Source organism: Oncorhynchus clarkii, chromosome 33 (assembly GCF_045791955.1).
Source record: "Oncorhynchus clarkii lewisi isolate Uvic-CL-2024 chromosome 33, UVic_Ocla_1.0, whole genome shotgun sequence".
NCBI classification, from domain to species: domain Eukaryota; kingdom Metazoa; phylum Chordata; class Actinopteri; order Salmoniformes; family Salmonidae; genus Oncorhynchus; species Oncorhynchus clarkii.
In genome coordinates this window covers 30277197-30290470 of record NC_092179.1, presented here as the reverse complement: position 1 = coordinate 30290470, position 13274 = coordinate 30277197, and the positions used below count along the sequence as shown (strand labels likewise).

General features: G+C 44.8%; 1 protein-coding gene across 2 annotated transcripts in view; it reads left to right on the top strand.

Moving 5' to 3' along the window:
- The first annotated feature begins 1764 nt into the window (after nt 1-1764).
- The window catches only part of LOC139392741 (gamma-secretase activating protein), a 44640-nt gene continuing 33130 nt past the window's right edge, over nt 1765-13274 (top strand). The window contains exons 1-16 of one of the 2 annotated variants that reach the window (XM_071140959.1): nt 1765-2213; nt 2353-2423; nt 3095-3151; nt 3444-3513; nt 4159-4206; nt 4765-4853; nt 5016-5085; nt 5249-5298; nt 5390-5494; nt 6348-6404; nt 6500-6546; nt 6683-6768; nt 7628-7705; nt 7852-7935; nt 9005-9097; nt 13062-13203. In XM_071140959.1, coding sequence (XP_070997060.1) covers nt 2126-2213; nt 2353-2423; nt 3095-3151; nt 3444-3513; nt 4159-4206; nt 4765-4853; nt 5016-5085; nt 5249-5298; nt 5390-5494; nt 6348-6404; nt 6500-6546; nt 6683-6768; nt 7628-7705; nt 7852-7935; nt 9005-9097; nt 13062-13203 — 1235 coding nt within the window. In that variant the 5' untranslated portion in view covers nt 1765-2125. Of the gene's footprint in view, nt 2214-2352; nt 2424-3094; nt 3152-3443; nt 3514-4158; nt 4207-4764; nt 4854-5015; nt 5086-5248; nt 5299-5389; nt 5495-6347; nt 6405-6499; nt 6547-6682; nt 6773-7627; nt 7706-7851; nt 7936-9004; nt 9098-13061; nt 13204-13274 lie in introns of both variants that reach the window. The other variant, XM_071140960.1, reaches the window with a different exon arrangement.

Here is a 13274-nt window from a genome sequence, read left to right as displayed (position 1 = left end):
GTGATCATGGGCCTCTTGGCTGCATCTCTGATCAGTCTTCTCCTTGTATGAGCTGAAAGTTTAGAGGGACAGCCAGGTCTTGGTAGATTTGCAGTGGTCTGATACTCCTTCCATTTCAATATTATCGCTTGCACAGTGCTCCTTGGGATGTTTAAAGCTTGGGAAATCTTTTTGTATCCAAATCCGGCTTTAAACTTCTTCACAACAGTATCTCGGACCTGCCTGGTGTGTTCCTTGTTCTTCATGATGCTCTCTGCGCATTTAACGGACCTCTGAGACTATCACAGTGCAGGTGCATTTATACGGAGACTTGATTACACACAGGTGGATTGTATTTTTCATCATTAGTCATTTAGGTCAACATTGGATCATTCAGAGATCCTCACTGAACTTCTGGAGAGAGTTTGCTGCACTGTAAGTAAAGGGGCTGAATAATTTTGCACGCCCAATTTTTCAGTTTTTGATTTGTTAAAAAAGTTTGAAATATCCAATAAATGTCGTTCCACTTCATGATTGTGTCCCACTTGTTGTTGATTCTTCACAAAAAAATACAGTTTTATATCTTTATGTTTGAAGCCTGAAATGTGGCAAAAGGTCGCAAAGTTCAAGGGGTCCGAATACTTTCGCAAGGCACTGTATATCAGTTATAATGTGTCTAGAGTCATGTTGATGGTAACTCAGTTATAATGTGTCTAGAGTCATGTTGATGGTAACTCAGTTATAATGTGTCTAGAGTCATGTTGATGGTAACTCAGTTATAATGTGTCTAGAGTCATGTTGATGGTAACTCAGTTATAATGTGTCATGTTGATGGTATATCAGTTATAATGTGTCTAGAGTCATGTTGATGGTAACTCAGTTATAATGTGTCTAGAGTCATGTTGATGGTATATCAGTTATAATGTGTCTAGAGTCATGTTGATGGTAACTCAGTTATAATGTGTCTAGAGTCATGTTGATGGTAACTCAGTTATAATGTGTCTAGAGTCATGTTGATGGTATCTCAGTAGTTGTAGCTGATGCAATACCTAATAATCTGAGCAGTTTCACACGTTTCCATTTGAAATGTATACTAAGTGCTAGAGAGAGGAGTCACTACAGATTCTGGTTGGATTCCAGGCTGTATCACCACCGGCCGTGATTGGGAGTCCCATAGGGCGGCGCACAATTGGCCCAGCGTCGTCCGGGTTAGGGTTTGGTAGGCAGTCATTGCAAATAAGAATTTGTTCTTAACTGACTTGCCTAGTTAAGTAAAGGTTAAATAAATTAATAAATAAGCTACTGTAGGTTCATTCAGAACAGTGTTCATTCAGAACAGTGCATTAGGTTTTCTATACACTACCGCCACCGCGTGGGTACAAAGCTAGGTTGCAGATTTGATGAAAATCGAACTTGAGACAGTGCTGATATAACTAGCCTAATTTATTGTCAGGTAGTATTACATAGCGCTAAAACTAGTAGATTGAATGGTCAATGGGGTAACCTTTTCAATAATAGGATACAATGCATGAGGGACACAAAGACACCAACATAGCAAAACGAAGATAAAGTAGGCTGTTGTGAATGTTAAATAAATAGCCTTCTGTGTTTGTGTATGGTTTACCCTCTGGTGGTCGCACAGCACCTCCATTCCTTGATTTTATATGTCGTCCATAATCAGGTGACACCCAGCCCAGGCAGGCAGCAAAGGCGGTGAGATAGTCTGAGCCACCGGAGTGATCGCTTGTCCGGCCTATCAGAGCGGGCGTCTCCGCTGTCTGACCCGAGAGGGAGGGCTCTATGAAGAGGGCACAGCGAGCTGTGAATATTGTTCGGTGTGAAGTTGAGTAAATTACTGTATGGCTGCAGATCTTAAGGGAAGTGATTCCCTTTCAAATCACGCCTTCTGCTTTGTTTTCGGTGCGTAAAACACTGCTTAAACGGCTACTGGACTATCATCACAACGTTATTTACAACTATCACATGATGCTGCATTGTATGTCAAGTTGTAACTTCAGGCTATAGGGATGGCGTCTTCCGGATAGTGTGAAATCGCGGAGGCTCTAATTGAAGGCATTTCTTCATAAGTGTTTGATGCATAATAGACGTGGAAATCAGTAAGTTGTGGAGGAGGTCAACCGCACACATGTTGCAACTAAGCGCAACTTTCGATTTGCAGCAGGATGTGGTGTCAAGTATATTTAAGAAAGAGGCGACTGTAGGAATAATCAAAGGTAAGAGCTATCTGGTTGAATCGCTCGACCGATATCCAAAACGTATACTGTGTGCCTTTACGCACAAGGTGACAATGTGTGACAAATACCATGATAGTAGTGACACATGTAATGGCAAAATGTATTTTTTCCACTACAGAATACTCAGGGATCGTTGACACTCGGATCCTCAACATTGAAAGGGATGGAGGAGTCCTCTACTCCTGGGAAGTAAGTGGACACTGGGCAAGGGGCATTCACATAGCATTATAATGGGTATGTTCCACACATAACCAACAGTGCGCTCTTCAGGACTGTGGTGGGAACATTCTCTCTGTCTAGGGTGCATCCCAATGGCACCCTATTCCTTATAGTGCAGCATCGCAATGGCACCCTATACCCTATAGTGCAGCATCCCAATGGCACCCTATTCCCTATAGTGCAGCATCCCAATGGCACCCTATACCCTATAGTGCAGCATCCCAATGGCACCCTATACCCTATAGTGCAGCATCCCAATGGCACCCTATACCCTATAGTGCTCTACTTTTGACCAGGGCCCATGGGGATCTGGGACGTAGGCTCCAAATAGAAGCCCAAAGACTCATGACAGACCACTGCAGCTGAATAAGATACTGGTTAAGAGCTACTGGTTAAGAGCTACTGGTTAAGAGCTACTGGTTAAGAGCTACTGGTTAAGAGCTACTGGTTAAGAGCTATTCCGTTTCTTTATAACATAGAGTTGTTCATAAAGTATCCTCAGACTGTGAGGGAGTGTTAAGCCCCACATAGACAGCTGAGATGTCATGGGCATAAGTATAGGTCATTACACACACACACACACACACACACAGTCATTATGAGCCGTAATGGCTTTCCTCCTCCCTCCTCTCATCTCTCAGGGGGAAACAGGGACCACCAGGATCGGGAAATACGACCCCAATACCAGACTGAATAAGGTAGAGCTTCCTCTGTGTGGGTGGGTGTGTGTGTGACTGTGTGTGTTTGACTGTGAGTGTGTGACAATAAGAGTGAGTGAGTGGGTGAGTATGTGTGTATATGCCAGTTCATAGTCTTAATGGAATGTGAGGTTACTCCTAGTACACTGCCTGATCACCACCAGCTGTTTGTAGTGTTCATCATGGGCCCTAACCCCTCTCCCCTGTCCCCTTACCCCTAACCCCTGTCCCCTAACCCCTGTCCCCTTACCCCTCTCACCTCTCCCCTAACCCCTCTCTCCTCTCTTCACAGCTCCTCTACACATTTGACAAGCAGGTGTGTGTCAGCAGCTGTTCTCTGAATAAGGAGGAGACTCTGCTGGGTAAGGACCTGTTCATGGACTTAGAAATAGAATGTGTAGAACATAGAGATACTTTAATTGTTCTATTGAATTCTATGGTGTAGAACAGATAAAACTCTAGAATCCATGGTATTCTAATTCTATGGTGTAGAACAGATAAAACTCTAGAATCCATGGTATTCTAATTCTATGGTGTAGAACAGATAAAACTCTAGAATCCATGGTATTCTAATTCTATGGTGTAGAACAGATAAAACTCTAGAATCCATGGTATTCTAATTATATGGTGTAGAACAGATAACTCTAGAATCCATGGTATTCTATGGTGTAGAACAGATAAAACTCTAGAATCCATGGTATTCTAATTCTATGTGACACACATGCGTAGTACAAAGACACACAGACAGTGAAACAAGGATCCTCACTAAAGTGTTGAGCCAGTGTCTCCTCCCCTAGTGTGTCAGTGTTAGACTAGATACAGGTTTTCCTACATACAGTCTACTGACATTTCCAGTCCAAGATTGTGATCACCCCGTGGGAGAATCTTATCATCACGAGAGAGGAACAATGTCTTGTGACTGAGCCGACAGCCAAGAGCCATTGTATTGAAGTCACGTCACTGAACCCACATCACCTCACATACTTGTCTTTTAATCTCATTTTTAGCGGTCAGTTTGGCACAGAGGACAAGAACAGAGGAGCGCCTCAGACCAGGTACCTGTCTCCCCTTGGCTCGACCCCCCCCCCCCCCCCCACCCCCCTGCCCCACATACACACACACACACACACACTGACACACACACCTCCCAACTCTGATACAAACAAACACAGAAGCTGAAGATTAGAGAAATGCAACTGGACAGAAAACCATGTAAATCTACAGTATGTTATGAAGAGGGAAGTGGTAAGCTATATCCTGCTGATAACTAGCTCTCTGTTTCCCTCTGGTTCTCTCTGAGCCTTTAGGGAGACAGACCTGTGGCTGTATTCACTACAACTCTAATAGTCAGATGGGTAACATTCAGGATGTTATGAAGTATCTATCCACACATGCACCACAGGTTTTTAAGTGTTTCAAGTGTACTCTACACGACAGGTTCAAACTGTACACAACTATTGGCTGTAGGCCGCACTATATCGGTCACCTGTGTGTGTTGGAATGAGCAGCAGTGATCACAAGGGCAGCACAGGCACTGAAGCAGTTTTCTGCTGTTTCAGGTCAGTGAAGTTAATCATTACCATATATAACACCTTTCAATTGTCTACTCCTAGTTTCACAATGTCTGACCCTCCTCATTGAGATCCATCCCATTAACAACACTAAGGTCCTGAAGGCTGTCGACTGCCGGGTCAGAGTTCAGGTATAGAGCTCTATTGTTTTGTACTTGGACTCTACTGTACTCTTATTAGTTACACCTATTACAGTAAGCTTCCCCTCGGTTGTTATTACATTGATGTAACAATGTGCTATAACCTGGTTCTACTACGAAGAATGTTAACCAGTCATCTTTGGTTTCATACAGTTCCTCCATCCAGACACAGAGAGGGACTCCGTGCTGGAGAGTCACCTGCTGCTGGTAGCAGAAGATGGCTGTGAGTATCTGGGAGGTGAAGTGGTGTCGAATCTCTGAGGGTCACAGCTTTTAACTATGATGGTACAAAGACATTAGATGACACTGTTCTCTGTTTTTGGAAGGGTAGGGCCACTTGGGCCTTTCAGGGTTTAGGCTTTGAACTTTGACCTTTGACCTTTCAGATGTGGAGCAGCTTCATGTGATGCTGGTCAGACAAGAGGGTTACAGAGTGGTAAGAAACACTGTCACAGACTATAGAGAGCTGGAATGGAATGCAACTGTTCCGTAGTGACATCACTTCCTGTTGACTGGTGTTCTAACAGGTGATGTTGAACCCAGAGTGCCTGGCCAAAGACAGGGTGGCAGAGGAGTTCAGCTGGGTCCAGTGGGACAGCCAGACACAGAGACTCTTCTACCTCACACACAGGGTAACATACCATATATACAGTACCAGTCAAAAGTTTGGACACCTACTCATTCAAGGGTTTTTATTTATTTTTTACTGTTTTCTACATTGGAGAATAATAGTGAACACATCAACACGATCAAATAACACATATGGAATCATGTAGTAACCAAAAAAGTGTTAAACAAATCTAAATATATTTTATATTTGAGATTCTTCAAAGTAGCCAGCCTTTGCCTTGATGACAGCTTTGCACTACTGGCATTCTCTCAACCAGCTTCACCTGGAATGCTTTTACAACAGTCTTGAAGGAGTTCCAACATATGTTGAGCACTTGTTGGCTGCTTTTTCTTCACTCTGCGGTCCAACTCATCCCAAACCATCTCAATTGGGTAGAGGCCGTGTGATTGTGGAGAGCCAGGTCATCTGATGCAGCACTTCATCACTCTCTATGGTCAAATAGCCCTTACCCAGCCTGGAGGTGTGTTGGGTCATTGTCCTGTTGAAAAACAAATGATAGTCCCCACTAAGCACAAACCAAAGTAGGGTGGCTACTTTAAAGAATCTCAAATATAAAATATATTTGGATTTGTTTAACACTTATTTGGTTACTACATGATTCCATATGTGTTATTTCATAGTTTTGATGTCTTCACTATTATTCTACAACGTAGAAAATAATAAAAAATAAAGAAAAACCCTTGAATGAGTAGTGGTGTCCAAACTTTTGACTGGTACTGTAGGTAACACACTGTAGGCTCTGACCTGGGCAACAACACCTTAAACTAACATGTTCTGTTTCTTTTGAATTGTGAAGAAGAATGCAGAAATTCCTTCTGATAATGCAATAATGACCTCCCTTCTTTCTCTGTCAGGAAAAAGCTGTGCTGAAATGTGTGCAATTCGGCCATGACCACAACTGTGAGACCTTGGTGAGACTTAGCAGCAGAAATCATTTAATCATGAACACTTTATGGGTAGTGTTTGATTTCAGGTCAGGCTACTTAATGCTTCCTCTTTCTGACAGTTTGAGCTTGTACTGGAGGTGCCCTCTAACCCTTTCAGCTGTATGAGGTCAGAATGAAAAGTGACATTAAATTAAATAAGATAACTTTTCAGCTAAACTGTGTATTTCCTGAAAACAGTTCATCAATATTCAGACATTCCTCGTCATGCTGTATGGATAACTCCTTGTGTGTTTGACCCCTAGGTTTGTTAACCTGGGCTTTGACCGTCACCAAGAGACGCAGCAGGAACGGGGGGAGATGAGGATGGTGGTGATCACCAATATCACAGGCAGGTTTTGGTTGAACATAAACTGATTCACCTCCATACTGTACTGTGTTGATAATGTTCTATGCTCGGAGAACATTCCTCTTTCATTGAGTTTGTCATTACTTTTTATTTGACATGGGACGTGAATGGAAACAGAGGGTAAGTGCTGTAGCTACTGTGATCTAGATGAACTGTGTCACTCCTTGATCAATGGACAGTTCAGTCCACCACCAGCACAATCACACTCCCTTCACAGAGCCCAGATTTAATACAACTTCTCAATTCTCAAGATTGCATTAGTCAAGCTGCACAATTGGAAATGCTGCAGGCTTCCCAGTCGTAAAAAATAATTTGTGTTCCTTTGAAAGGCCTATCAAATCTAAAGATGGTTGACGACGGCCCAGGGCCACGATCATAATCACTTCACTGTGCTACTTATTCAAAATGACATTCAAGATTCAACCAATAAAACACTGTTGCTTTTAATAAGACCCCAATCAATACCACATTGTTAAAATGCTGTCCTTCTGCTTCTTCTTCTGGTTCTGCTTCTGGTGCTGCTTCTTCTGGTTCTGCTTCTTCTTCTTCTGCTTGTTCTGGTTCTTCTGGTTCTGCTTCCTCTGGTTCTTCTTCTGGTTCTGCTTCTTCTGGTTCTGCTTCTTCTGGTTCTGCTTCTTCTGCTTCTATTTCTTCTTCTGGTTCTGCTTCTTCTGGTTCTGCTTCTTCTTCTGCTTCTATTTGTTCTGGTTCTGCTTCTTTTGGTTCTGCTTCTACTTCTTCTTCTTGTTTTGCTTCTGCTTCTTCTTCTTCTTCTTTGTATTAATTTGTTGTTAGAGTGTAATTGGTTGTTTTAATACCTGCTCCTTACTGTTGATTGCAGGGAGTATGTGTGTGTGTTACAGCCAGCCTGCTTGTGTCAACCAGGAGATCACATACACCATAGTCCTGGTGCACAGAGGTTCAGTATTATACGTCTTAACATGTTGCATTAGTTCCATACATTATTCACAAATGACTAATTAAGTTCCGTCAGGGAAAATCCTAAGTTCTTCTAAGTTTCAAGTTGTACATTGTAATCTACCAGAGCCTCTCTGCCCTCTACAGGCTGCAGTAAAACGTTCTCAGTGGCTCTGGATGGCACCCCTAGTCCATGTAGTACAGATCTCCTCCCTCTCTTCATCCCTATAGGTCAGTCAACACATCTGTCTCAGATCTGTCCATCCTATCACAACCCCTTCAGAACCTGCTGGAACACTCTCACACAGCCCATCCATCCTATCACAGCCCCTTCAGAACCTGCTGGAACACTCTCACACAGCCCATCCATCCTATCACAACCCCTTCAGAACCTGCTGGAACACTCGCACACAGCCTATCCATCCTATCACAACCCCTTCAGAACCTACTGGAACACTCCCACACAGCCCATCCATCCTATCACAGCCCCTTCAGAACCTGCTGGAACACTCCCACACAGCCCATCCATCCTATCACAGCCCCTTCAGAACCTACTGGAACACTCCCACACAGCCCATCCATCCTATCACAACCCCTTCAGTACCTGCTGGAACACTCCCACACAGCCCATCCCCCTTCAGAACCTGCTGGAACACTCCCACACAGCCCATCCATCCTATCACAGCCCCTTCAGAACCTACTGGAACACTCCCACACAGCCCATCCATCCTATCACAGCCCCTTCAGAACCTACTGGAACACTCCCACACAGCCCATCCATCCTATCACAACCCCTTCAGAACCTACTGGAACACTCCCACACAGCCCATCCATCCTATCACAGCCCCTTCAGAACCTGCTGGAACACTCCCACACAGCCCATCCATCCTATCACAGCTCCTTCAGAACCTACTGGAACACTCCCACACAGCCCATCCATCCTATCACAACCCCTTCAGAACCTACTGGAACACTCCCATACAGCCCATCCATCATATCACAGCCCCTTCAGAACCTGCTGGAACACTCCCACACAGCCCATCCATCCTATCACAGCCCCTTCAGTACCTGCTGGAACACTCCCACACAGCCCATCCATCTTATCACAACCCCTGATAGTGCTACTTCTACTTGGGACTGAGGAACTGGTTTTAGGAGTTATTTGTGATAGGATGTTTATTATTATTATACAGTAGACATTTACATAAGAGAACAAACAAATAAACCAACCAAAAACATTTGAGGCTTGTCCAAGATAGCTGATGAATAAATGTAGACTAGCCTGCTGTTCTCTGCCCAGGTTACTACGTGGTAGTCTACCTGTCTGGTCACTTCCTGCACTGCATCAACACCAGGCAACAGGAGCTGCTCTGCCACAGCCTCTTCCTCTCAGGTAAGGCTAGACCTGGGGCATGTTCATCAGGACACACCGTAGCCAATTGTTTTGCAATGGAAAAGGAAATAGAGTTTTTTTTAACGGTTGAGACACCTCTGTGTTTCACTCCATTACGTGTCTATGAACACGACCCTGGTTACCGACAGAAGTGGACTATATGAGGAATAGGGAGTCGTTTCAGATGCAGCCCAAGTGTGTGTTTGTTAAACTGGCCCCAGTGTAACTGTGTTGATGATGGCCTCAGTATAACTATGTTGATGATGGCCTCAGTGTAACTGTGTTGATGATGGCCTCAGTGTAACTGTGTTGATGATGGCCTCAGTGTAACTGTGTTAAACTGGCCTCAGTGTAACTGTGTTGATGATGGTCTCAGTGTAACTGTTACAGGTGTTGATGATGGTCCCAGTGTAACTGTGTTGATGATGGTCTCAGTGTAACTGTGTTGATGATGGCCCCAGTGTAACTGTGTTGATGATGGCCCCAGTGTAACTGTGTTGATGATGGTCTCAGTGTAACTGTGTTGATGATGGTCTCAGTGTAACTGTGTTGATGATGGTCTCAGTGTAACTGTTACAGGTGTTGATGATGGTCCCAGTGTAACTGTGTTGATGATGGCCCCAGTGTAACTGTGTTGATGATGGCCCCAGTGTAACTGTGTTGATGATGGCCCCAGTGTAACTGTGTTGATGATGGTCTCAGTGTAACTGTGTTGATGATGGTCTCAGTGTAACTGTGTTGATGATGGCCCCAGTGTAACTGTGTTGATGATGGTCTCAGTGTAACTGTGTTGATGATGGTCTCAGTGTAACTGTGTTGATGATGGTCTCAGTGTAACTGTGTTGATGATGGCCTCAGTGTAACTGTTACAGGTGTTGATGATGGCCTCAGTGTAACTGTTACAGGTGTTGATGATGGCCCCAGTATAACTGTGTTGATGATGGCCTCAGTGTAACTGTTACAGGTGTTGATGATGGCCTCAGTGTAACTGTGTTGATGATGGCCTCAGTGTAACTGTTACAGGTGTTGATGATGGCCCCAGTATAACTGTTACAGGTGTTGATGATGGCCTCAGTGTAACTGTGTTGATGATGGCCTCAGTGTAACTGTTACAGGTGTTGATGATGGCCCCAGTGTAACTGTTACAGGTGTTGATGATGGCCCCAGTATAACTGTGTTGATGATGGCCCCAGTGTAACTGTTACAGGTGTTGATGATGGCCCCAGTATAACTGTTACAGGTGTTGATGATGGCCCCAGTATAACTATGTTGATGATGGCCCCAGTGTAACTGTTACAGGTGTTGATGATGGCCCCAGTATAACTGTGTTGATGATGGCCCCAGTGTAACTGTTACAGGTGTTGATGATGGCCTCAGTGTAACTGTTACAGGTGTTGATGATGGCCCCAGTGTAACTGTGTTGATGATGGCCCCAGTGTAACTGTTACAGGTGTTGATGATGGCCCCAGTGTAACTGTGTTGATGATGGCCCCAGTGTAACTGTTACAGGTGTTGATGATGGCCTCAGTGTAACTGTTACAGGTGTTGATGATGGCCTCAGTGTAACTGTTACAGGTGTTGATGATGGCCTCAGTGTAACTGTGTTGATGATGGCCTCAGTGTAACTGTTACAGGTGTTGATGATGGCCTCAGTGTAACTGTTACAGGTGTTGATGATGGCCCCAGTGTAACTGTTACAGGTGTTGATGATGGCCTCAGTGTAACTGTTACAGGTGTTGATGATGGCCTCAGTGTAACTGTTACAGGTGTTGATGATGGCCTCAGTGTAACTGTTACAGGTGTTGATGATGGCCTCAGTATAACTGTGTTGATGATGGCCCCAGTGTAACTGTGTTGATGATGGCCCCAGTGTAACTGTGTTACAGGTGTTGATGGCCCCAGTGTAACTGTGTTGATGATGGCCTCAGTGTAACTGTGTTGATGATGGCCTCAGTGTAACTGTTACAGGTGTTGATGATGGCCCCAGTGTAACTGTGTTGATGATGGCCCCAGTGTAACTGTGTTGATGATGGCCTCAGTGTAACTGTGTTGATGATGGCCTCAGTATAACTGTTACAGGTGTTGATGATGGCCTCAGTGTAACTGTGTTGATGATGGCCCCAGTGTAACTGTGTTGATGATGGCCTCAGTGTAACTGTGTTGATGATGGCCTCAGTATAACTGTTACAGGTGTTGATGATGGCCTCAGTGTAACTGTGTTGATGATGGCCCCAGTGTAACTGTGTTGATGATGGCCCCAGTGTAACTGTTACAGGTGTTGATGATGGCCCCAGTGTAACTGTGTTGATGATGGCCCCAGTGTAACTGTGTTGATGATGGCCTCAGTGTAACTGTGTTGATGATGGCCTCAGTATAACTGTTACAGGTGTTGATGATGGCCTCAGTGTAACTGTGTTGATGATGGCCCCAGTGTAACTGTGTTGATGATGGCCCCAGTGTAACTGTGTTGATGATGGCCCCAGTGTAACTGTGTTGATGATGGCCCCAGTGTAACTGTGTTGATGATGGCCCCAGTGTAACTGTGTTGATGATGGCCCCAGTGAAACTGTGTTGATGATGGCCCCAGTGTAAATGTGTTGATGATGGCCCCAGTGTAACTGTGTTGATGATGGCCCCAGTGTAACTGTGTTGATGATGGCCCCAGTGTAACTGTGTTGATGATGGCCCCAGTGTAACTGTGTTGATGATGGCCCCAGTGTAACTGTGTTGATGATGGCCCCAGTGTATCTGTGTTGATGATGGCCCCAGTGTAACTGTGTTACAGGTGTTGATGGCCCCAGTATAACTGTGTTACAGGTGTTGATGATGGCCCCAGTATAACTGTGTTACAGGTGTTGATGATGGCCCCAGTATAACTGTGTTACAGGTGTTGATGATGACCCCAGTGTAACTGTGTTGATGATGGCCCCAGTATAACTGTGTTGATGATGGCCCCAGTGTAACTGTGTTGATGATGGCCCCAGTGTAACTGTGTTACAGGTGTTGATGGCCCCAGTATAACTGTGTTGATGATGACCCCAGTGTAACTGTGTTACAGGTGTTGATGGCCCCAGTGTAACTGTGTTACGGGTGTTGATGGCCCCAGTGTAACTGTGTTGATGATGGCCCCAGTGTAACTGTGTTGATGATGGCCCCAGTGAAACTGTGTTGATGATGGCCCCAGTGTAAATGTGTTGATGATGGCCCCAGTGTAACTGTGTTGATGATGGCCCCAGTGTAACTGTGTTGATGATGGCCCCAGTGTAACTGTGTTGATGATGGCCCCAGTGTAACTGTGTTGATGATGGCCCCAGTGTAACTGTGTTGATGATGGCCCCAGTGTATCTGTGTTGATGATGGCCCCAGTGTAACTGTGTTGATGATGGCCCCAGTGTAACTGTGTTGATGATGGCCCCAGTGTAACTGTGTTGATGATGGCCCCAGTGTAACTGTGTTGATGATGGCCCCAGTGTATCTGTGTTGATGATGGCCCCAGTGTAACTGTGTTACAGGTGTTGATGATGGCCCCAGTATAACTGTGTTACAGGTGTTGATGATGGCCCCAGTATAACTGTGTTACAGGTGTTGATGATGACCCCAGTGTAACTGTGTTGATGATGGCCCCAGTATAACTGTGTTGATGATGGCCCCAGTGTAACTGTGTTACAGGTGTTGATGATGGCCCCAGTGTAACTGTGTTGATGATGGCCCCAGTATAACTGTGTTGATGATGGCCCCAGTATAACTGTGTTGATGATGGCCCCAGTGTAACTGTGTTGATGATGGCCCCAGTATAACTGTGTTGATGATGGCCCCAGTGTAACTGTGTTACAGGTGTTGATGATGGCCTTCAGTGTAACTGTTACAGATGTTGATGATGGCCCCAGTATAACTGTGTTACAGGTGTTGATGATGACCCTAGTGTAACTGTGTTGATGATGGCCCCAGTGTAACTGTGTTACAGGTGTTGATGCAGAGCTGGGTGTGTTGGGATCAGACAGTGTGGTGTTGTCTCTACCCGAGTCCTCTCTGCTGGACCTGAACACAGGCAGGATGTACACTGTAGACCTCAACCCCTCCTTCCTAATGGACCTACTGCACTGCAGGTAGAATGGACTAGAATAGAATAGAATGGACTAGAATAGAATAGAATGGAATGGAGTAGAATGTAATAGAA